This window comes from Diadema antillarum, unplaced genomic scaffold (genome assembly GCF_040938485.1).
Source record: "Diadema antillarum isolate AM-2024a unplaced genomic scaffold, OU_Dant_1.0 seq00001064_RagTag, whole genome shotgun sequence".
NCBI lineage: Eukaryota > Metazoa > Echinodermata > Echinoidea > Diadematoida > Diadematidae > Diadema > Diadema antillarum.
In genome coordinates this window covers 222,347-248,518 of record NW_027271890.1, presented here as the reverse complement: position 1 = coordinate 248,518, position 26,172 = coordinate 222,347, and the positions used below count along the sequence as shown (strand labels likewise).

The window sequence follows — 26,172 nt, the reverse complement described above, 5'->3', positions numbered from 1 at the left end:
ATCCAAATACTGTTATTCCAAGTATGAAACCATAACTTACTACCCAAATCTTACTGAAAACCCCATCGGACTTGCTTCAGCGGTCCAAAAGAAATCAGGAGTTTTGTACGGCATGTCAGGAATCCCTTCCCTCCAAGTTCTGTCCATTTTGTTCACACATTAAAATGCAGTTCCCATCAAAGTGCTAAACTTTGAAGAATCAGACCCCTGGCATACATTACAAGGATTCACATTTCTCTGTTAACACTTAACTAAATAAAATGGGTTTTGTGCAAAATAAGACTATCTTTAAAGCTAGTATTTTGAGTAGCATTTAAACAGTTTAAAAATGATCATATTTGAAGTTATCAATACAAAAATCGGATTGTATATAGTACATATAATATATATATATATATATATATATATATATACATATATATGTACATATATATACATATATATATATATATACATATATATGTACATATATATACATACATATATATATATATATATATATATATATATACTATTCTTTTTAGGGGGGGGGGGCATACTGTAGAATTCGTAGCCAAACAGTCAAGTCGACTTTAGGAAAACAGCTCTTCATCTCCCTTCTGTCTTGTATAAGCCGCCGCTGGCGAATAATCATACTTTAATACAGCATCTGTAGCTAATTGCTCTTGATTCGAAGTTGCATAAATGTTATCAATAAATAAGTAACATAATGATTTTAACGAAGACTTGATTTTGTTTTATATAAAACACGAAAAATACAAGATCTCTGGCACTTTTTCAGGGGATTTTTTTTAATACGTATCTGCATCGTTTTGAAGCGAATTACCACAGAAAATGTAGGGAATTATAAATGACAACAATTCATTTACTCTGAAATGTTCAATTACTCTGAAATGTCTGTAAGTGCATTTGTTTCTATTTTTTAGACATACCGGTGACACCCCCTCGCGCTGTGCAGAGCGAACCCCAAGCCAGCCGCATGGAAAGTAGACCTGTTACAAATCAGAGTACGGGAAAAAGCATAACTCACGTTTTTCCTATCCCTTTTCCTATCTTTCTCTCATGTTAATGTCATGGTTTTTCATTGCTTGCACAACAAGGACAACAAAGTACACATCCCGGATAGTCAGTATTATATAATGTCTTAAAACCTACGTGGTCTTTCTTATTGCTTTAATCATTTCTCCAAAAAAAATGCGATTAGTGATTGTAATAGTTTATTCAAATTGATGTTCAGTTCTCACTGATTTCTAATTTCACGTATGGAGATTGGAACACATTACGTTTAGAACATAAATGGAAATCAGTCATTCACAGTGTAACCGTTTAGACACAAGGTTAAAGATTTCTGAGCTTGAGGCAGCAGACTTTTCTCCCTCATTTACTTCACCATGCAAACCTTCAAGCAACACATTTCTGAGCTTTTCTAATAGACACGATTTAGAATCGAACAATCTCAGCAAATCGAAAAACGGTCTTTTATCAAAGGAATTGATTATTCCACTTGGAAGATGCTTTACAACAAGAAACAATATGTTTTTCAAAACAACATGAATTAAATACAATGCATGAATCAAGCAATCGTCAGCAGCACTTGGTAAAATATTGCTACGTAAATGTGAAAGAATGGATGAATGAATGTATTATCATTGAAAAACATGTCCATCTGTTAATATCAAGGGGCACTGAATTTTAAGTAATTTTGTTTGAAATAAATTTCCGAGGTTAACATCTTGCTCAATTCTTAGCGATTGTGCAACGTCTTTCCGACAGATTGATATTGAATTAAAGATGAACTATTGTGCAATATCAGTATGAAATATCCATACTCAGTCGGCAGGTATGGTGAGGAAAATATTGCACTGAATATCTTTGAACTTTCATTATGATTTGATAATGTTTACTTTTGTTTGATATTTGATATTAAACCGCATGGAAAATAGATACTATATGGCTCAGGAAGAGGAAAGTTTGTATTGTTTTCAATAGGAATTACATATATCTTACCACAACGGCAGCCCACAGCGGGGTGGCGTAGTATGAGAAGTATGCTTGGAGTATTATAGCCGCTATGCCACATATGAGTAAGAGCACTGCACCGAACATGTGAAGATATCCTGATACCTAGTGGAATATTGAGTCGGAATTTGAATGCACATCCACACACATGCACACTCATTTATACACGGCTGAAAAAAATTAATATGATTGGAATGGCAACTGTACGAATAAAAGTTCATGTTTTTTTTTTCACAATCGAATAGACTTCCGCTTATGCTGGGTCTGTAGAATTATTCAGATCGATCGCTGTGAAAGTCTAATCAAACGGGTAAATTGCAACTGATTGTGACAAAATGACTTTTTATCCAACACTTATTATGCATAATTACATCATCATTGTATTTGCAATACAATATGAACATATTTTTTTTTATATAAACCTATACGTATATAACATAAGATTATAAAGGTGATGTATATGCTAATATCTCATTTTCCTTGCAATTTGCTCATCAATTTCATTCATTTGAATAGGGTCAAACTCTATCGTTATGATTATGATATCGGTCATCTTTGCTCCCTGTTTACATATTGCATTGCGTGTACAGAATATCTTTCCTGGCTTGATATTGCTAGAATGTGTGACACGCGTACGAGTGGAGTCAGACTTTGTGTTGACTAATAGCTCATGTATTGCTCTTTTCTAAGGAGAAACAATTCCATTTAGCCCTATGCTAAAGAGCTTTGCTATGATTCTTTCCCAAGTTCTGTGAGATTTTTTTTTTTTTCAATCTCATTTTAAACGGGTCTAAATATCCAGATCACATTGCATACAAAAGCTGGGTAACGCCTCGATGACGCACCACTTTAATGTGCTTCAATCGTAATGCATGGCGCGCTCTGACTTGGTTAATGTATATTTTATAAGTCATTAGTCGGAATGGAATTGAATAAAGGGAACAATGTGAAATGTGCCTTATCTGTAAGCCCAACTTATTCCGTCTAATCTTTCGACGGTCTAGAATGATCGACATGGAAGTCAGCAGTTGTTGCTGACCGGAAGTTGTCATGGCTAACCAAGTATGTCACAGCGAAAGTGAGCTAACAAGGTACGGAATAGATGAAATGGAAAGTGATGGAAGACAGGCAGTACGAGTTTTTTTTTTGTGACGCAAATGATATTCTGCAAACTATCACTTTGTCATTAAATGTACTGTTTATGATTCCATAGGGAGCAGGCAGTGATTTAAAAGGAAAATGTTCGAGATCTCACATTTGATGCATATACTAGGTCAGTTGTATCACAACACATCGTACCAATTAAGAATGTCGCATTAAAGCTAAAATATAGGGAGATATCACCTTTTCTTCTCAATAAATCATAACTGTAGACGATTTAGTCTAGAAAACAATTTAGGCCTACCGTTGTTCACAATAGCATAAATTTGTATATTTATAACAATACTTAAGATTGATTATACTGATTGAAGTTTTAACATTGGTTGTTTCTATCCCTATTCACATTTTATAATTATTTTGAACTTGTTAGTAAAGCTGTTTTTTTTTTTTTTATCTGTGAATGTTTAATAATGTCTTTAAAGGTACCTGCATTGAAAATCATCGAGAAAAAAATAAACTGAAATGAAAACAACTCCATGGGAAGAACAACAGTACAGACATTGAAAGAACAAACGTTACGCCAGGAATACATTAAACTGTACTAGTCATTGTGAAAAAGAAATTTATCGCACGCTTGGTTAGAAAGATAAAAAAAAATACCAGTGTTTTCATCGTAATGTGACACAATAAGGAAGACAAAAACATACTCACTAGAAATATCACCCGTCCTGAACACCAGCTGCATTCTTTGGGGTCGCCATCAGCCAGTGTATCGAGTAATAAGTACTGACGACGGTCGATTGTCTCCCTGCACACACACACACACACACACACACACACACTCACACACAATAACATATGTCTACAGACACACACAAGTGTGATATTGATATCTGTGACATCCATTGGTAGTTTGACAAGGCAGGCCCTTATACTTTGTACCTCTGACGTACATTAGGGATGAAAAGTGCGATGGCTGTCCGATATATATCACCAATTTTCTCAGTAAACCCTAACTCTAAAATGTTTATGCCAGAAATGTTTTTTGATAAAAACGGTTGATCATGTTTTGTATATTTCATAATAGTTTAGTATAGGCTACACGGATTTTTTTTTTTTTTTTTTTATCCAGAAATGCTAGCAAAATGTTGGTCCTTTGGGAGTACTTTAATAAAGATAATGAATCCAAAAATCTGGATACGTGGAACGTGAGCATTGTGTAGTTTAACGAATCTAAAAGCTATTTTATCGGCCTCCTGACGGCAAAAATGATAGAATTGTGTGTTTTGGTGTAATTACACTTTGTTTAAAATTTGCAATCGAAAGAAAAAAGTTGATTAAACATTCCTTTTTGCCTTTTAGGCCTAAGGGTACAAGTTTGAAGATATGTAGTTTCCCATATAGAGAACATGTTATATTGAAATTTTGAGGCTGCAAAGTGAGACATTGTGCCCTGTACATATACATTTTCAATTTCCATGAAATTTAGGCATACTTACTTTAGCTACTCTTCTGCCCCTACGTATTGTGTATATATATATTGTAGCTTTAATGAGAGGTTGGTGTGCATCTTCTGTTTTGTAATCAATAAGAACAATGGGGTATCGGACCTTAGCTATGCTGTCTCTAAGAGTTAGGAGTAGACCCTAAACAAAATTAAAAAAAAAAAGATCGCATACACACAAAACATACATGAATTCTAATACTTAAACACAATACATTTTATAATGATTACAAACATATCTTGAATCATGATGATATATATTTCCATGTTGACATTGACAAGGACAGACACTGAAGGTAACATGAGAAATGAAGTCTTTACGTAACGAGAAACATACATTGAATTTTTATTTTCTTACACATACAATTTCACAAGTTTTTTATCACGCATTAATTCTCTTAAGCCACCGTCCATCTCTGGCCTTCCTTTCTTTTACATTTTCATTTCTCCTTCGTTCTCCAATCCCCTCACCTTCTTTCATACAGCTTGCCTCAGTCTTGCCTTATATTCATCCCTATCTTACCGACATGTCTAAATTTCTTACATTTAATCTACCTACTCCATCTAACACATTTTGCTAGTTAAAGGAAAAGTCTACGTTAATATACATGTGAATTCAGAGGTTGCGGCAATTTTAGTAGAACACATCAGTTAAAGTTTGGGTAAAATCGGAGAACCACTTCAAATGTTATATATTAAAAAAATATCTACTAAGTCACTGCTGGATGAGAAGAGTGTTACAGAGTATGACGTCATATGTGTAGAACGACATGTAAAGGAAAATGAGCAGAGAATTTCACAAAATGTTTTTTTTTTCCTTCAAAGTGCAAATTTTATCGACTTGACGTATGGTAAAGCTCATGCTATTCCTTGTGCCATATGAAAGAGGCAAGTCAAGTGCTGTTTTCTCATGTGAGAAAAGTGAAAGTATATTTATTTTTCTTTATATTTTCTTTATATTGTTCTACACATGTGACATCACAACTGTAGTAGTCTTCTCAGTGACTGAGCAGAAACTTTAAGAAATCATAACGGTCTCAAACTCTCACTGATGTGTTCTACTATTATTGCTGCATTCACTCCATCCACATGTCTGTGAAGGTGGACTTGTCCTTTAATTACCCAAGAAACCCTACTCATTGCTTTTCTCTGATGAGGCATAACGTTGATATATATATATTAATCTATCGGATCGTGGATATACCATTCACTTTAGCTTGCGTTATTGAATTTAAAAGAGCCAGTGATCATAGCATCTTCCTCTTTCTACGTTTTAACAATAATCTCTGAAAAGTTCTCAAAATTCTCTGATAATGTCTTACTGTACAAACATAAATATGAAGTAGCTATTACTTAATTTTTCCTGTAACTTATTGAATTCAGAATTACAACACTAGATGCATATGATAGCATTTCATGTTCGAGAAGGGTAATTTTTTTCAGACATATAAAACAAGATGTAGCGTGGTAAAAACCGACTTCTTACTACAAGCCATTGCAACTTAATTGATACGCTATGTACGTTTTACGCTTTTACTTTAATGGACATATGTGACCCTGCACCTCAAAACAAACAAAAAGTCGCCAGACATGAATTTTTAGTTAAGACCATATTCTGAAAGAGCAGACTTTAAACTTTGAAATTATGTATAACTCAAATCAAATGGACTCTCCTAACCTATCTAAATATTGGAAAGAAAGCACAAACTCAGGAAAAGTGTGAACTGAGAAAAGAGGCTCTGAAGTACAGTGTCTATTCAAGCGCTTAATCTTTACCAAACAGTGCTGGCTGTGCGATGAATGGGACAAAAAACAGGAAGTAAACCACCAGAGTAACAACAATGAAGGGATTATCAGATTCAACTGAAATTAAGCATGCCTCATTAACACATTCTGCCCAAAATCAATGCCAACTTTCAAAGCAGTAGCACTATCCTTTCAAAAGTTATTAGAGTTGAAAGTGAAGAGTGTGGACAAGGTTTTTCAGAAATGAAAAAGGGATTCTAAAGACACACCTAATCACACTATTCTACCAAAAATGTTCGAGATAAACTGCTAAAAAAAAAAATACTTTCCTGCCCGTTTTATGATACCAAATTTTAGCATAATGTAAAAGAAGACCCGCTCTTTCAGAAAATATGAAAAAGTCAAGTTCGGTTAGGTTGACCCATTTCACTTATTTTTAGTCCTCACGCAAAATCAGTGTGTGCGACTTTATGTTCGTTTTGAGGTGCACGGTCACATATACCTATGAAATAGTCAAAATCACCTAGGTGAAATATTCAACAACTAAAAGGTGCCTACAGGTTATATGAAACATGACGCGTATTGTGAGTTGTGAACGTAAGAAGTTGTCTGACTTTAAAATCAAATGCAGCAGTGAATGGCATTATCAACATTAAGAAAATGAAAAATGAAAGCACATGAGTTAAACAAAGTGTTGTTTTTTTTTGGTTTGTTGTGAAGTAGATCGAGGTTGCACATCACGTCATATCAATGTAGGACATTATTAATTGTCCGATACATTATAGAAAGTGTGAATCAATGCAAAACATCAATATTCCTTAAATAATAAAGATTTTATATACGTCTTGTTTGGAATAGAAAGAAAAGTGAAATTAGTCTAATTAGCCATTTTTATTTGCTACATTTGTTTTCTCTTTTTTTTCTAATACGTAGCTAGAAAATATGGATTTTAATCAGTTCAGGACCGTCTACTTACTTTCTTTGGGGCTAAACTTTTAAAATTTGGTCATTCTAAATCTCATTAGGTACGAAAAGTGAAAGTATAGATGATACAAAACACGTTCAATTGCATACCATGAAATATGTTATCTATGCCGCATCAGTTTTCGTATATACTTACTTTTGAAATTATAATCCCAAAGTGCGAGGTAACTAACATAAAACTAAATTATGTACACATTTTCACATGTTTGCATGCTTTTAGTGAACTTTAGTAAACTTGCTATTTCAAACCTAACGACAGAAAATTGGAAAAAAAAATTAGGAATAACAAAAATTAACAAAAAAGAATTGTCACTATTGAGAGTGGTATGCCTGTAAGTATGGTTCTACCAATATGTCTAGAATACGTCTGGACAATGTGAAATAACCCTACTTAAAAAAAAAAAACAAACAAAAAACTAGGTTTTGTTTCGATCGATGACTTCATTGTTGCAGAGCAGGTATAGTGGGATTTGAGCATTTGTTCTAACATTTTATCTTTCCCTTATGACCCCATGGTCCACAATCCATCAATGAAAATTACTAGCTGGTAAAATCTAATTTCCTTTCAATGCTTTGAACTATTTCCAAAATCTGGGAAAAATGTGAGATCCAAATATTGTCCCTTGACCTTTGACCATACTATGACCTAAACCTGTCCCTGCATAATGATTGCGTGGAAATGCATATACCTACAGATTCCATCGAGTAATCTCCAAGGAATGGGGGAAAGGGTAATTTCAGTATTAAATAGTACAAATGTAGAATCTTAACCTGACTCTTGACCCTTGACTTGAGCATGTGCAACCAAAAGTTGATAAAGAAGATTTCGTCCACTCATACATCAGCATTCTAAGTTTTATTTGGACACCTCAAACAGTTCTTGTTGTACGCTGTCCTCAAATATTTAATTATTGACATAAAGATGGAATGCAGGACTGACGGATGGACGGACAGACAACCCCCTCCCCCCCAAAAAAAGAAAAAGAAAAAAAGAAAAAGAAAAAAGAAATGCCTCAGGCGACACCTCGTGGCAGAAACATCAAGAAAAACATTAGAGCAGAGCAACAGAATGAAAATGGCTCAAAGCCCATTACTTTGGCTATTGATAGGACTGAAAGTATACTGTTAATGATTCTATTTACAAGTTTTCAATAGCATATTATTTCGAAACAACTTAGTAAATTCAGCACGTAATCGGGTGAATTACTGACAAAAAACATAACAACAACAACCTCTTATGTACTAAGAAAAAATGAATCAACAACGTTAATTTTTCATTTTGTTTTTTCTTAAAGTGAGAAGGAGGTTTCGAAGCGGCAGGTTAAAACAGATAGGCGTTTTCAAAAAAGTGTTTTGTTTTTATTATAAAAAGGGAGTTTACGCTTAACAGATATTTCATTTGATACCATACACCGCAGATTTTCAAATATTATGAAAAGGACTTGTGATGAAGAATTCCTCGTTGAAGCGTGCCATCTTTATAATCAGTCTGAATGAAATGCATTTAGAGGGTTTGCTTACCACTGTCGAGGAAATAATTTAACCTGAACGTTTTATTATTATAAAACACGTAGCTCAGCGTTCCAAATCCTCATTTGTCTTAGCGTTTTTTTTTTTTTTTTCATTTACTACTTTGGTCATATGCAGAAATACAAATGAAGACTTAATTTGCAAAAACCGATAAGTCCATATTTGCCAAATGGAGATATTTGCGATTATAGGTCAAGAAAAATTAAGAGAATAATAAAAAAACTTCTGCTTCTTTTGATCCTAACTTCAAAAATGTACCTTTATAATTATGTAATGACCAATATATCATTTAAAAGGCATTATTTTGTACTTTATGACAGAGACCGTACTTCAAAATCTCAACAATGGACTTACCGGCTTTTGCGAACAAACTCTTTAAATGTTCTTATTTGACGCTGACTTTGCACATGCGCAAATCGCAAGCGTGAACTCCTTCCTTTTTTTTTTTTTTTTTTTTGTTGGGGGGGGGGTTGTAACTAAGTAGAGTATGGAGGAGGAGAGGAGTTCGGCTGGCTTGTGTGAACGTTGGGGGCGGTGTTCTGGGAAGACGGGTAGAGTACAGGTGGCTCAGCCAGTTTTGGCTGCCCACCTAAAGGCGGTTGAGTGGGGTATGTCGTCATAGCTCCAGGAATCTGCTGGCCCTGGACTGGTCCTTGCTGCACGACGTAATACACGGGCTGGGGCTGATGGGGTACGCCAACTACCCATGGAAATAAAAAAAGCGAGATAGAAAACAACAGAAACATAATGGATAAGTCACCCTTCATCACAAAACCAAAAAAGAAAAAAAAAGGAAAGTCGGCAGACATGGATGTTTAGTTGAGTGCAGTATTCAAGGAAACATTAATCAAAATTCCCATACAATATTTTCTTAATACTTTTTTACTTAATAATCTTTAAATTTAAATATACTATCCGATAAAGATATTTCTTGTTATTTATTCAAGGACAATAATTACATTTCATCACTAACTCCAATTTTCTTTCAAAGGGATTTAGAAAGATGTGAATTGCTTCCTATGAAAATGGCTATGTTTTCTGTTTCTGTCTTTCAGAAAGGGTACATCTGTATTAAAATTAGTTTATGTTTATTGCATAGCATGGAAGGTCAATGATGTGACGAAGACACAGGTAGACAGATGTCTTTTCAGCCAATCATTTTCATCAAAGAAAGAATGGCATAACACCACACTTGATTAGAGAGTTTGTCAATACGATGATCACAGAATTCTCAATGGAAGAAAGACATACCTTGGAGTGTTGTGATACCAGCGTGTTGAGCTGGTGGTCCACCAGCAGTAATAACAGCCTGGTGTAAATAAAAGAAACAAAACCAAACATTACACTGACATTGGACAGCCATGAAAATGCAAAGAAACCACTACTTTGGGGATAGAATCAAGATTTGCATGGTGAAGCTGCGTAAAGCCTATGAGCAAGCTTTGGGCTAGAACGACATTATCCTAAGAAAAGGCAATAGTCCGAAAACACACGACAAGCACTATTAACCCGTTTCCTGCTGGAACCTGGTAGCCTATGTATTAAGTCTATGAGGATTTCAGAATTCAGTATGGAATTTATTAATGATAATAATGTGAACATTCGGACAAGTTAAATGCTAGTTTGAAAAGATTAAATAAAGAGTATAGTCTTGGTTGAGGTGGGGCCGCTTTAAGTTAATTTTTTTTCTGTTGGATAATAATGAGAAACCTCATATGAAATATGAAAAAAGCACTTTTATTCTAACGGGGGAGTTCAAAGTTCATTAAATAAGACTTGGTTTTGGAATGGCAGTGGTATTCAAAACAAAAGGATCACAGTAGTAGGTGTCACCCACCTTTTATTAGGATCCCTTTGTTTTACTTTTTTTAAAGGATATATCAGCAAATTCAAAACGGATTTTAATCAGCGAAACTATGAATTCCTCATAGAATTGCATGCTCTGTATCATTTCATATTAAAGTGGTGCCTCAGTGTCTCGCAAAAAGTCAAAAGTTAGATCCTTATCTTAACCAATAATGTACAATCCTTTAAAATCCAATAGGTCCAGGACTTCTAATCTACTAAAACTCGAAATGTTATTTCAGGATATTCTCTAGAATGTCAAAGTTGTCGTTTGGTTTTATTTTTGCAAAACATTTCTGGAACAGTTGATTTGAATATGAGACCCCCGTGCTTAAAGTCCACACAAGTTAGCAGACAATGATTTCCAATTTACTACACGGTTTTAAGGACTAAAACTTTATTGTGACAAATAGCTTGTTGTAATTGCACTCACTTAACATATAAAAAATGACTGACAGAGAGAGAGAGAGAGAAAGAGAGAGAAAGAGAGAGAGAAAGAGAGAGAAAGAGAGAGACAGAGTTTAGCGTGTAACTCTCTAGAAAAGGGAAAAGACAATTCAACTGTTAGGGTGCAAAAGACTATGTACATGACTGTGCAGAATTATCACATCTATCAGTAAAGCACATTCTGTTAAGCAAAGGAAAATAGCGCTACCGGTAATAATAATAATGATAATAATAATAACTATAATATAATCATCATCATCATCATAATGATAATAATGATAATACGGTAAAAAGGAGAAAATTGCCGACAAATTTTGTAAGCAACATATATATTAACAAATTAAATCAAATCTAATCTAATGAAAAAAATCAACCCACTGTTGTAGGCGGTGGAGGTGGAATGCAGCAGGAACAATTTAGTGCACAGCACGCTGCACACGAGCCAGAATCCCCTTCAGTCATTCTGACGTAGGTGGCGCAACATACCAGCGAAAAAATGTCCACCACGAAGAGGAAAATGGAAGTCAATATCAAAAATGCGTCGATGGTCTTCCGTCCACCCTGGCAAGATACGGAATGAGAAAATATGCCATGACAATTGTCTCTCATAGTTTCGCAAATTTTCCCTTATTTGAAAAAAAAAAAATATTTCCTTCATAGAGGGACCATTTCTACCGTAATAACTTTACATGAAATATATCACAAAACTGTACTAAAGCATCATTTACATTTTTACAAATAAAGTAAAAAAAAAACAAGCTTTATAGCTTGTAAATAGTTTTACAATATGAGCTACGGGTAGAGACAGCCAGCGTAAAAAAAAAAAAAAATCAATAATATACTACCAATGTTACGTATCGTTAAATACACAAAATGTGAACAACAGTTAGAACGAAATTGCATTGTCTAAACTTTGTACAATTATCTTCATTGAGGAAAAAAATCGTGATATCTCCTTACATTCTAGGCTTCATTGCAAAATTTTGATATGAAGAATGTTTTGCGATGTAACTGACAAACAAATATGCATTGAATTTTGATAAATCACTTTCCGACAGTAAACAGTACCTGATCTTACCGATGATAATGATAAGTATAGAGTATTTTGACGCTATCGAAAAAAAAAAAACGCGAATTCACAATAACACTGGTGGCCTCTTCGAAATATTCTGTCACTATTTGAAAGAGTTCCACCGGATTTTTATCAGTTTTTTAATTAAACTTTTATTTTTCTTTCTATTACAGAAAAGTATTTTTTTTTTTTGTAGACCCACGTTGTAATTTGTACAGAAAATGGAGAAGTCAGGGCTCAGGACAGCGCCTTAGGGAAAATAATGTTGGTCTTTCGTAGGGGTTTAGCTGTCATGTTATGCTTCATGATTATATTCATTTCTAAGAAGCAATACATTACTGATGTGATGGATGTATTATGGTTAAAAAACTTGTAAAGAGGATCAAGACTGTTATATTGTGAACAGCGACTTTACGTCAGGAAACATAGCGAAATTATTTGTTTGTCTGCTGACCGGGGCGGTGGTAGAATCAACAAATATGTATAGTATAAAATTGTTATCGTCATGAAGAAATATATCGCCTCGCCAGTAGTCATAATGATAATGATAAAATAATCTTAACAATAACTTACAGGAGAGTAGCCACAGTAGAACACATAGTTGGACGGTAGGCAATACCAAGTGCCGTAGTATCTCGAAATAGGCTCCCAGCTTGCAGCGCAGATATAAACAATAAAGAGGGAAAAAGCACAGGCACATCCAAGTGAAGAAAAGACGATACAGGCCGTTATCTATCAGAGAGGTAAGGGAAGTAACAGAGAGAGAGAGAAAAAAAATGAAGCAGAAAGGGAATGATCCAAGTTGAATGAACAATAATTCGAAGGATTCGATTATTACTTCGAAACACTCATTGTGATAACTGTAATCAGAAAAAATGAAGTTGCTGACTAATGTTACTAGCTGTATAAATATCATATATATACATATATATTTATTATTCATCTGCTTTCACTCATGAAATTATTTATTTTTTTAAAGTTTTTTACTGGTTTTCATACATTTGAAGAGTTTGTTCGCAAAAACCGATAAGTCCATATTTGCCAAATGGTGATATTTGCGATTAAAGGTCAAGAAAAATAAAGAGAATAATAAGAAAATGTGTGCTTCTTTTGACCATAACTTCAAAAATGTACCATTATATGTAGTGACCAATATATCATTTAAAAGGTATTATTTTGTACTTTATGACCGTACTTCAAAATCTTTAAAAAAATGACTTATCGGTTTTTGCGAACAAACACTTCATTTGTAACATTTCAAAAATAATAATCAAACATATAAATCAAGGTGACAATCACTGACAAAAACACACAACAGACATACAGATGACCCGATGTAAACTGAACATAGCTTTGTTCTACTGGTGGTTACATAAAGACATTTCAAATTTCCTATCTTTTTTTTTTTTCAACACATTTACAACCGGGGACCATTTCCTGTAGTGAATATGTTCTTTTAGCTTTTGTTTTGCTATAACTAATTCTGTATATATAACACTGCCAATAAATGATATGAGACCACCTAAATTAAATCTTGATTTCTTACAACTCTGAATATAAATATATCTCTTTAGTAACAAGATCAAGTGATTTATCAATTGCCTGTGAGGTCTTTTCCAGTCCTCTTTATTCTTTTCTTGGTCAAATCCTGAAATGTAACACTCAATCCTAAACTAAATTTATTAACGAAAACGTGCCTTAAGCCATCAACGGCTTTGCAATCACACACACACCCACACACACACACACACACACACACACACACACACACACACACAATATGTACAGGTGTTTCAACCTCAGATTCACAGAACGTACATAATTATGTTTCTACCAGTTTCATTTTAAACAACATGTTGTTGGGATATAAAATATTATGCAAAATTTTAAATTGCAACACTCTCATCTTAATTTCTACTATACATTGAAATGGGACCAGAACAATCTGTGACCATTCGTCGTCCTGAAATTCATACTGAATAGAAAGTAGATGCTGACAAAAAGGTTTTTTACGTATTCTTTAACATTATTTGCATAGACAGTTCTATTTTTTTAGATTTTGTTTTTCTGATATCATTAGATCAAATTGTTCTTTCTCATAATCATTATTCTCTAAAGACTTTTGTAAAACTACCTGATTGAATGTACTTCCCCATTTCACACTCACTGCCGACACAATAGCTAAGTACTTCATATGATATTTATTTTGTACCCCTCTTTCTCTCCAATAGTCAAACTTCACAATACCCCTACACACATCAAAAATATGATGAACATAGCATAGCCAAGTCTCGTGTAAAGCATTGCAATACAATGAATTGTTGTCAATGAGAATAAATTGGTTGTTCCGAATACATTGACAGAGTATGGAGTATTGACTTCCCTGGTCGACAAACTTATAATGTTCATCAGTTTTGGACCATGCTATTAACATTATTACAATAAAATTCAGGTATTCCAAATGTTTGCAAGCAATGCATGGAGTGATTACTCATAGAAATCATGTTTGCCCCAAATAGTTTACAATAGTGGTCTAAGTATAATTTTCCAATTGTGATCCGGTGGCATAACATATCTTTGGATCCACTTAACCATTTGTGTTTCCATCATACTTCTTAAATTAGGAAATTTGAGTCCACCATCTTGATATTCCACATACATTGTGGCTCTTGATAGATTATCTGGACCGTTCCACAAAAACTCGAGCATCATCCTTTCCACTTTCTTAACAAAGTAATCAGTACATAATTTTCGACATAACAAATGTTTTTGATTTCTGAATCTTTCCTATTAGAATTAATCTTAAAAATGTACATTTTACATCCTCCAATCTATTAGCAAAATTCCCGCCCCTTGTGTCTTTCTCATCATTCGAAGAACAAATACTTCTAGTGTATTTCTCCCAATCCACATGGCTTCATTTTTGTTTTATTCAGCTAAAGGCCTGATGTTCTTGAAAATTCTTCAAAGAGTTCCAATATCCCTACAAAACAGGTGATATTGTCTGCATATGGTGTGTATTTTATATGCTTACCATCACGTTTAAACACCCGAATAATCTGACTGTTTTGTAACCTCAAAAGAAAATCCTCCAAACCTCATACAAAAAGCAAAGGTGACAGAGGATCACCTTGACATACTCCTCTGACCACCGGTAAGTATTCAGCAGTGAATCCAATTACCAACATTTACCAATACACAGCTGTTGATAGTAGTATGCAGTGTTCTAACCCACTGTATGAAAGATGGACCAAACTCGAACTCTTCCAAACACTTAAAAATGAACATGTGGCTTAGTGGGTCAAATGCTTTGTCAAGCCAAGGGCTAAGATTATTTCTGTCAAATCTTCTTCCTCTGCAAAATGCATCAGATCTGATATTAGTCTAATTCCTGGATTATGTCTGCCCCTAACGAAATCAGTTTGTTGGCTGCTCACTAGTTTACCAATCAATCTATCTGCTCTTTTGGCTAAACGTTTTGAAAGTATCTTAACGTCAACATTTAACTAAGTTATTGGGGGCCAATTACTCAACAAAGCTGTATCTTTGTTTGATTTAGGTATAAGCTTAATAGTACCTTGTCTTTGTGAAGCAGACATCAATTTTTTTTTTCATATGCAAAATTAAAAGAATCAACAAGTTGTTTTGATATCAAGAGCCAAAATTTCTCATAGAACTTAACGGTTAACCCGTCATTACCCGGTGTTTTGTTTCTAGGCATATTTAACATTTCTTTCTTAGCTTCTGGGCATGTAATTTCTCCTTCGCAGGTATCCTTTTCTTCTTCAGTAAGTTGCTTAACATTACTCTGACCAATGTATTCTTTACATTCTTCATTTCCCACAGTGTCTTTATTCTCAAACAATTTTTGATATGACTTTTTAACACGTTCTTGTATTTCATTTTGTTTTTCAATATGCCCAGTATCCGATAACAATACATCAATACTCGAATTCATGGCCTGTCCTTTCTCGAATAACAACAACAAAAAATATTTAGCGCTTTTCTCTCCCTTCTCATACCATGTATATCGTGACCTTAATATGGCTCCATCTGTAAAATAATCTTACACTTTTAACACAACTCCTGTTCTATATCCCTTTCCTTTCTCATAAGGTCCTCATCCTTATTTTCTACTTCCTCTCTTTATTCCTCACGTTTATTTTTTCTTTTCTCATAAAAAAGGTATAGTAAATGCTCTAATTTTAAATTTTAGCCGATACCACAGTCCACTTTTGTCATTGTTATTCGGAAATTCCTCGATCCAATCACCATAATTACCAGTCAGGGTTTCAACATATTATTTATCATTCAATAAGCTGTTGTTTCCAATAAGAAGGACCAAACCTTTTGGTATTAACCTTGATGTGCAAACTAAGATAACCATGGTCAGATAAAACACAAGGTATAATATCATTTGCACTAACTGTCTTCTGCAAAGGTTCATGGATTAACCAGAAGTCCAATGTAGATTGTACCAAAGGGTTTTGTCTACTCCATGTGAAACTTTTCTTATCTGGATTTCTGGTTCTCCATATATCTACCACTCCAAACACATCTTGCTATATTCGATGCAATGCACAGAACGGTTCAAAACAGATTTAATTGAGCCACCTGCTCTATCGAAGCTCAAATTTTGGATCAGATTAAAGTCACCACCAACAATTAATATGTCCCTGATATTAACATACATATTAACATACTCTTTGTTAAATATATCTACCTGCTCCTTTTCACTATTTGGTGCGTACATATTGCATAAATTTTCTTATTACCTTCTACTTTTACCAACAAAAAGCGTCTCTTATCTTTTACTGAATCCAGCAGCTTAATAATTATCGGATGCCTTTCTAACTATCGTGCACACCCCTCTACTCATAGAGGTCCCATGGCTATAAATAATTTCTGATCTTACTTGATATCTCCAAATCGTTTCATTTTTTTTTTTTTGGTCTGTAACGTGTGTTTCTTGTAAAAAATAATGTCTTCTTTTGTTTCAGCATAAAATCAAAATAACGTTTTCGTGTTTTAAAGTCCCCCAGTCCATTAACATTATGTGTCATCAATCTTACGTCCATTATGAAAGAGAGTATTCTTCCAGTATGCCACTATATTTTTAGGTCCAACAAACAAACAAACAAACAAACAAAGGTCAAAACAACAAAACAAAACAAAAATCATAACAAAGGTTGATTCTAGCCTCGCGTTCTCAAGGAAACCCATTGACGTCCTGCTTCGTTTTTCTTACTTTTTGTAGAAAGCTCTTATTTTTTCTTAAACACCTATCTAAACTTTATATACATTTCTTCTTTTCTTGTTTCCTCTAAATGTGACCCTGCACCTCAAAACAAACAAAAAGTCGCCAGACATGAATTTTTAGTTAAGACCGCATTCTGAAAGAGCAGACTTTAAGCTTTAAAATGATGTATAACTCAAATCGAATGGACTCTCCTAACCTATCTAAATATTGGAAAGAAAGCACAAACTCAGGAAAAGTGTGAACTGAGAAAAGAGGCGGCTCTGAAGTACAGTGTCTTCAAGCGCTTAATCTTTACCAAACCGTGCTGGCTGTGCGATGAATGGGACAAAAAAAAAAAACAGTAAGTAAACCACCAGAGTAACAACAATGAAGGGATTATCAGATAAACTGAAATTGAGCATGCCTCATTAACATATTCTGTCCATAATTAATGCCAACTTTCAAAGCAGCAGCCCTATCCTTTCAAAAGTTATTAGAGTTGAAAGTGAAGAGTGAGGACAAGGTTTTTCAGAAATGAAAAAGGGATTCTAAAGACATACCTAATCACACTATTTTACCAAAAATGTTCGAGATAAACTGCTAAAAAAACACATTTCCTGCCCGTTTTATGATACCAAATTTTAGCATAATGTAAAAGAAGACTTGCTCTTTCAGAAAATATGAAAAAGTCAAGTTCGGCTAGGTTGACTCTTTTCACTTATTTTCAGTCCCCACGCAAAATCAGTGTGTGCGACTTTATGTTCGTTTTGAGGTGCACGGTCACAAATAGTGTTCCGTGTTCATTTCACCTTGTGCTCTCTCTCCTTTCCATTCATCCCATCATCGTAGAAGAGTCGAGCCGGGTACTTAAAGTACAACACTCTATTTGCATTCTCCTCTCTCAGCTTTCTCTTGATGTGGGCCAGTTTTTTCCTCTGTTCTCGTATTTCCCATGGCAGCATCTCGTCTACGTAGATCTTGTGCTCTCAATTATGCTCAAACGGCTTACCCTTCTGCTAATAACAGACTCATCGGTAACATCCCTGAACATCCACAAAAACCTAAAAATGATTATCCCCGCAGAAACCAATACAATATGTGACTTACCGCTGCTGATCTTTGTCGAGATTTGGACGCAACAAGACCTGAGATGCCTGCTGGTGCGAAAAACTGAAATAATAGAAAAAAGGCTTTAATAAAAAGGTACTATCAAACTAACAGGAACATGTATAAGGCTGCTGGAATAAAAAAAAAACAAAACACAGCAACAACAACAAACCCCCAAAATGTTATATCATATAGATGCACGTACATGTACCAAGCAGCTCAAGAAATTGAACGGTAACCAAATGAGAAAAAAAATAGTAAAAACGTAATAATTATTACAAATATGACGACATTATGCCAGCGATATTTTAAAGGTGTTTCTTTTTTCAAAAACAGTTCAGATTTGTTGGCATTCGGATTTTTTCAGTGTTTACTATACCTACATAATTATCTCTTTATTAAAAAAAAAAACAAGAAGCGCACCCTGATGATTAAGCCTTTTAATATAAACCACACGCCAAAAAAGTGCACATTGTTTATTTTTGACTGTGCAAAGTCTACTTTCGATCACCTGCTTGGGTTAATGATAAACGTGATAAACGGCAAACACACATCCATCCATACATCGAAACACGCAATGATTAATATAAAGGGATTAACGTCAACAGAGAACGTACGCTACCAACACCATAATTAGGGTTACTTCTGGCTTTCTTCAGTAAAGTAAGCTGAATTGACACTGCAATGGTATGCAGATATCACACCAGTCATGTCATACCTTATATAATGTTCATTCAGATTGCTCATTCAATCTTCTGCCCTTGGTTCTATGATAACTATTTTCATTTCTCTCAATACAATGTCATGTAGGCCTACAAAATGCGCCCTGTGAGAGTTCAGAAGTATGTGATATTTATTGCAGATTCAAACATACAACATCATTTTTTTTTTGCGACGCTGGAGATGAACAAGTTATATTTTTAACATTTCCAGTGGCAAAACAAAAAACAACACATCAACATAAATACCGATTGTTAGAATGTTCCACATTTCAAAGTGATGACAAGTAGCCACAACTGATTTAAATTGTTCATTCACTCATCATACATTCAATCGTAAATATGTATTTTACTTGAAAATTTCAACTTGATACAATTTAGAAAGAAAATAATATTCATCAAATGTATACTGTGAACCATGCATTCCCTTTCGTTTGAAAGAAAGAAGGTGTAACTGAATTAAGAGTGAGTTTACCACAACAGCAGTCCAAATGGGCGTGGCATAGTATGAAAACCTTGCCATGATGACAATTGCTATGATGCCGAAGAGAAGAAGGAGGCCTGCACCAACCAGCTGCAGTATACTCTGCACCTGTTTAGACATTATTTACGCAGATAAATTTATTGATTTTATGTCTGACACCTGTCAATTATTTTCAGTAGAGTCGAATGCCAGTTGTTGTAATGGCTATATACACACACGCAAACAACAAACACATATCATTATTTCTGCCATTCAAGTGTATGAAATTATAAAAAGTCACAGAAAAAACTTGCAATGAACAATTGAAGGTACAATGCGATTATACCTAGAGTCATTAACACGGAGGCATACACATCTGCCCTACTTTCGTTTAAGGAAGCAATTTACATTTTCATAGATATTGACATTTTTATTGATTTTGCCAAAAGTTACAATTTTGGCCCATTTCTGAGATATTCGGGTGAGAACAGGAAGCAAGTGCACAAAATTGCATGAAAAAAAATAGCAAAAAGAAGCAAGTTACAGACTCATGATATGATTGTCACTTGCTCCCCTTTGCAAAGTCATTTATATTTACACACAATCCAAAATACTTTGGCAAAAGGGAGCAAGTAACATCCTTATGATATGATTGTAGCACTTCCTTCCTTTTGCCATTAATTAGATTTGTTACAAATCTATAATACTTTGGCAAAAGGAAATAAGTATAACATTCTCATGATATGATTGTCACTTGCTTCCTTTTTCCAAATTATTTATATTTCCACATAATCTGAAATACTTCGGCAAAAGGAAGCAAATGACATCCTTATGATATCATTGTCACTTGTTTCCTTTCGCCAATTTTTATGCTTGCTAAAAATCTATAATACTCTGGCAAAAGGAAGCAAGTATCATACTCATGACATGATTGTCACGTGCTTCCTTTTGCCATATTTTTCATGTTTGCTACAAATCTATAATACTTTAGCAAAAGGAAGCAAGTTACATAATAATGAGTTTCTATTGGAATATCAACATTCTTCGAATTGTCATAAATGCATCGCCATATGACTTCCACGAATACCGACCTTTTTTCTCATCACAAATTTCCATGTTGAAGGGCCTACCCAAAAACATATTTTCTTCATTTGTAGCATTAAATCTTGTACTCGATGTCATTTGCTTCTTTTTGCCAAAGTAGGGCAGACATGACGTGTCTGAACAGCCTTCATCAGCTGAAGAGCACTTGCTCTTCAATGACTGGCTAACACGTCATTTTATTTCAACAAGAATAGTTCCTGTATTATTTCGATTTGATAGGTATTTTTTTTTAAGAGGCACAGTTCATGTTCATGTTGGACATTCTTCAACTTTTAGGCTCATATTCTCCTTCTTGGAGAAGAATTCTTAAATGAATTATTGCAACACGTTTTTGATTTCACACATGCTGTGTATTCCCTCAATTTAGAACCGTATAGGCCTATGCCAGTAAATTTATTCCTCGTTCCATTTGCCTCTTTTCAAAATGATGTCATGTTTTCGCTCTTCTTGTTCTCTGCAGAGTACAATTTCCTGCTTTAATTTCTCACCAGTGTGATGATAAATCCAGTGTCATATTCTGTTACGCTGCTAGTAAAGCAACAATGAAGAAAATTACATCCATGCTATTGTTTTTATAAGCATATATGCAGAGTTTGTTCGCCAAAGCAGATAAGTCCATATCTGCCAAATGGAGATATTTGCGATTAAAGGTCAAGAAAAATACAGAGGATAATACGAAAATTTTTGCTTCTTTTGACCATAACTTAAAAAATGTACCTTTATATGTAGTGACCAATATATCATTTAAAAGGTATTATTTTGTACTTTATGACAGATGCCGTACTTCAAAATCTTCAAAAATGGACTTATCGGTTTTTGCGAACAAACTCTTCATGTATTTGCAGGGTCTCGGATTTGATTCAAGGAAAAACAGACTGGTGAGAGAATTACAAAGAAAACACTGCAGTACTAAATACCTTTCTGAAGCACTAAATGAAAGAAATATACCGCAATCCAACTTGGGTATGAGCAGCATCCTTCTGCTTTCCGTTTTACAAGTCGTGTAAAAATCTTTTGATATTAAAGAAAATCGCGTCATTAAATAACATTCATAAAGGGTAGGCCGTTTCAGAAGGTGTAGCAGACACCTATGGCCTGTTAGCGTCTGTAGGAGTCATGTTTTGATTTGCATTTGGTTGCATCCTCTTCCAATATGTTTTTCATTCACTTTCTATTTCTTGCTTGTGAAGCGTGGGTTTCTAATTGCACTTTTTAAATTTGTTCTAGTTAATGCTTATTTGAAGAACTTGCAATACGCGATGAGGCCATTTTGTTTTAAAATCGGTAAAGGCTTACAAACATTGCTGCTTATTTATAGGCATATAAACATTAGTCTATTGGAAAATTGATATTTGTGGCAAATGCATCACATGTGCATTGACATTGCATTGGATAGATATGTTACGTTATTCTGATTTCACTACCACCATAAACATCGCGCTTTCAAATCATTGTTGTTGGTTATTCCAAGGCACATCTAAACCAAAGATGTATTGCCTCACCAATTCCTTCCGTTCTTATGGGAGTTACTGAAATCTCGGAAGTGAACACTAGATGAAATTGCACACAACGTCAGCTGACTTGCAAAGTATTCTCAGAGTAATCGATTTAAAAATGTTCTACCTCAGATTTAATATTCATGAAAAGTGAAGTGTAACCTTTGGCTTACCCTCAAACTTTTTTGAGTTGCCCGTAGCCTCGCCTCATCTGTACTAGGCGTGATGGTTGTAGTCACTTGTGCTGTTGGTTGCACGGGAGGTTGCTGTACAGTCGCCATTGCTTTCTTTACTGTTAATGCATTTGGTCAAAATGAAAATAAGTGTTGGACAAAATTAGAAACAATTGAAATGCATCAAATAAGAAGAAAGAAAAAAACAACAACGAGAGTACGAGATATGAGGAATGAGAATACGGGAAATGACAAACAACGTCACTTACATTCCCCAGTGTCTTATATAGGGCCTAACCTGATCAAGGATGAAATCCCTATACCGTATCGTCTTGCATTTATACTAGACGAGCTGGGCATGGAGTGTTATATACTCGAAATATATCGGACACTTTTGTTGTTGTCTTTTGTAAATTCTTTAAAGGACACATTAATAACAAAAACAACAACAAAAAAAACCTTGTAATAACTGCAGATTCTCACCTACCTAATGCTTCTGCTAATTTTCAAAAGGAGACACAGTAGATTGTTCACTCCTGTTGAATTGTACAGATATTGCTGTGACAGGCACCGCAGGTTGCAAATCCACTCTTGTGAAACGGCCCTTTATCTTGAATTATTACTAGACTTTGCACCTCTGAATAAAGAGAATGGTATTTGCACGTACCGCTAGGGATAATTTGTTAGTCCGAAGCAAAAAACAAAAACAAAATAAAAAACACAAAAAAAACACACAAAAAAACACAAACAAACAGACGAATAAACTATGCGGACAGAGATATATTTAGCACAATAACTAGTGATACGTTGACTTCATTTTGTATTTTTGTTCCATGTAGGCCACACAAAGAGATACTCGCGCTGTCAAATGCAAATTCATGATGAATTAAGGCCAAAAAAAAAAAAAAAATGTATTGGCGTAACCCGCCCGACCCTAAAAATTCCGCCTACCCTATGTTTTTTTTATTATTATTTTTTTTTTTGCTATCGATATCAAGTATCTTGTTGACTGCGATCGCGATCGCAAAAAACCCCGGAAGTTAAAACGGCTCTGGGGATATCGGATGTACGAGGGAGCTCCGGAGAGATCTCTCTAGCGCCTCGATGGCATGGCCTCGCTTGATCAGTACGTCATCTGTTTCCAACACGGACGCGTACTCTATCAAGACTTATACAGTGTATACTTAGCATTCAGACTGCAATGTATTGTGCACAGTTTTGCCATAGGTTTCTTGTGTGGAGAACTTACACGAATCTGTATATGTGGGACTGTAATAGAGATTACCGTGTGCGATGAAAAGATCGTACATATGGGTCAATTTGCATCTTATCTAAGTCAAAATAGTAAAATATGAAGTGAAAACATTCAGGATTGGGATTTCAACATTTGTAAATTCTGTGAAGGGGTATAATTCGAGTAATATCGGCCTCATAAATGATTTGTAGAATAAATGAACACAACACATACGGTACAGCAGTTGTAACTGTTTACTGAGCACGAGTTTTATACGTGAAATGCAGGTAGCAAAAAAAAAAAAAAAAAAAAAAAAAAATCGCCCGACCGACCCTTTTTGAAAATCTCATGTTACGCCAACACAACTTTTTTTTTTTTTGGCCTAAATGATGTATGAACAGGCAGAGTAAAGACTAATAAAGTTGCATACTTCATTTTGGGTGCATATCCTTCAGTCAGAAATTCAAGAGTGTAGAATCGTTTGATCATACGATCAAGACTACAGCAACAACAAAACAACACAAAACAAAACAAACGAAACAGCATAGTCTGTATAGTTGGAGGCAGGCTGATTACGATGTTTTTTGATTGTGCGTTATCATAATTATATTCAAAAACCTTTTATTCGATATGCTTGTCTGGAACTGAATTCATATTCTAAAAACTCTACGTGCTGGTAAATTACAACAGTCATCTTTTCTTTTCATTGAATGGATTCATTGATAGGATTCATATTTGTTGTGTAAGCTATTAAAAACAAACATGTAGACAGTTAGCGTGTCTTTGGTTTTGTTACTTGTGTGAGTAGGTGATCAATAATGTTGTTACTTTGTACAGCGGTACCTATTATTGAATTTGTATTATCTGAATAATGATGAATAGAGACTATTGCTAATTGGTGGTTTTTTTTGTGTGTGTGTGCAGCCTCCTTGACTCAATGCACCCAGTAGGCCTATATTGTAAGATTATTATACTATGATATCATATTATATTATGTTTATTATGATTATTAAGGTAAGAGACAAACAATGTTAAACTTACATTCACAGAAAGGTTATATGTGATCTTTTTCTACGATGAAATCAATACCAAAGCTTATATCGTATCTTTTTGCATGTATTTGCACGGCCTGAGCATAGAGTGTTGGCTCCCAGTAATGCCGTCACTCTTGTTCGTTCTTCTATTTTTTTTTTTTTACACGCTACCCTAACTAAAAAAACAACAAACATTGTAATGTCTAAAGAACTAAAGGTTACCAGTATTAGGCAACAACCACAAGAAAAGTTTGTATATATGCTTCTTATAAAAGATTTTGCTTTTCGTATAATGTGGTTATAAAGTGGTTTTACACATAGCTTGTTCAGTTTATCTATACCAGGAAATGACATGACTCATGTTTTCTGATGTTTTTGACAAGACTGAATGTTCAGATACACGTTCTGAAACTACATTGGGTCTCAGTTTACGATGGGGAAGTAGATTACGACATCATATTCATCTCTTCCTTTCACATTCCAATTCCGATTCATATTTATTCAGAGTTTTCTACCTTAACCTGTTACAAAGTGAACCAAGGTCATATCATTCTTCCATTTTTGAAACACGATTAAAATTCTATGTGCAATTTTTGGGTAACATTGTTGACACTATATATTACTGCTGCAACAAACCGGTCCTATTCATTTTCCTCCGAGGACGTCGGTATGGAGCTACTTCACGGGAACAGTTATTGTCGCAGGAGCAAATGTCATTCCTGCAGAATTCCATCACCTATATGAATATTTTTGACATCAATTCTAGCTGTTATCTCTTGAATATTTATGATCATGTAAAGTTATCTTCTTTATGAGAATGTACATATTAAAACAACACCATGAAAAATGAAATGTTGTGCCAATGAATATAAAGAACAATCATGTGTTTCCCGTCACTGATCTGTGAAAACCGCGCTTCAGTGGACCCTTACGTGGTTCGAGGGTAAAATTTGCCTACAAAGCCTCAAGCCACGGCCAATTGCTGTGCAGCAGCTGTCATTCTCCGAGATGACGTTTTGTGTGTCAACTGTACAACGACATCATCGCCTCACGGCCATCGCATTGATGAAAATGTAAAATTCTACTGGCTGACTTGATACGCCAAAATAATAATGGCTTTTTTTTAAGCTCCCAGACAATGGTTACACACACACACACACACACACACACACACACACAAAAGGTCAAGAACTGAATCTGACTGTGGGTAAGTGGGTAGCCAAACCAAAATCATTGCATTTTAGGTGCCGGTGGAAAAAAACAGTGTTTGTTTGGGTAGGTAATATCATAGTTGTGATTTGTGATGATATCGAGGACCAGATGAAGGCCAGCGTGCCTATCTAAAGACTGAATTC

At 34.7% G+C, this 26,172-nt stretch overlaps 1 protein-coding gene across 1 annotated transcript; it reads right to left on the bottom strand.

The window, feature by feature from the left end:
* Positions 1-9,235: 9,235 nt before the first annotated feature.
* Positions 9,236-22,868, bottom strand: LOC139743272 (uncharacterized). The gene is made up of 8 exons (XM_071653767.1): positions 22,819-22,868; positions 22,550-22,668; positions 19,789-19,905; positions 18,595-18,657; positions 12,822-12,980; positions 11,555-11,737; positions 10,136-10,193; positions 9,236-9,584 (listed from the first exon to the last, which is right to left on the bottom strand). The coding sequence occupies exons 2-8, from the start codon at positions 22,655-22,657 to the stop codon at positions 9,361-9,363; spliced, it is 912 nt and encodes a 303-aa protein (XP_071509868.1). The 5' UTR covers positions 22,658-22,668; positions 22,819-22,868; the 3' UTR covers positions 9,236-9,360.
* Positions 22,869-26,172: the final 3,304 nt, after the last annotated feature.

Coding starts and splice junctions, on each gene's coding strand:
- LOC139743272 (XM_071653767.1), bottom strand. CDS start 22,657: ATGGCGACTGTACAGCAACCTCCCGTGCAACCAACAGCACAAGTGACT. Junction 12,981..18,594: donor CTCGACAAAGATCAGCAGCG/GTAAGTCACATA, acceptor CCTCTCTGATAG/ATAACGGCCTGTATCGTCTT. Junction 9,585..10,135: donor TGGTATCACAACACTCCAAG/GTATGTCTTTCT, acceptor TTCCATGGGTAG/TTGGCGTACCCCATCAGCCC.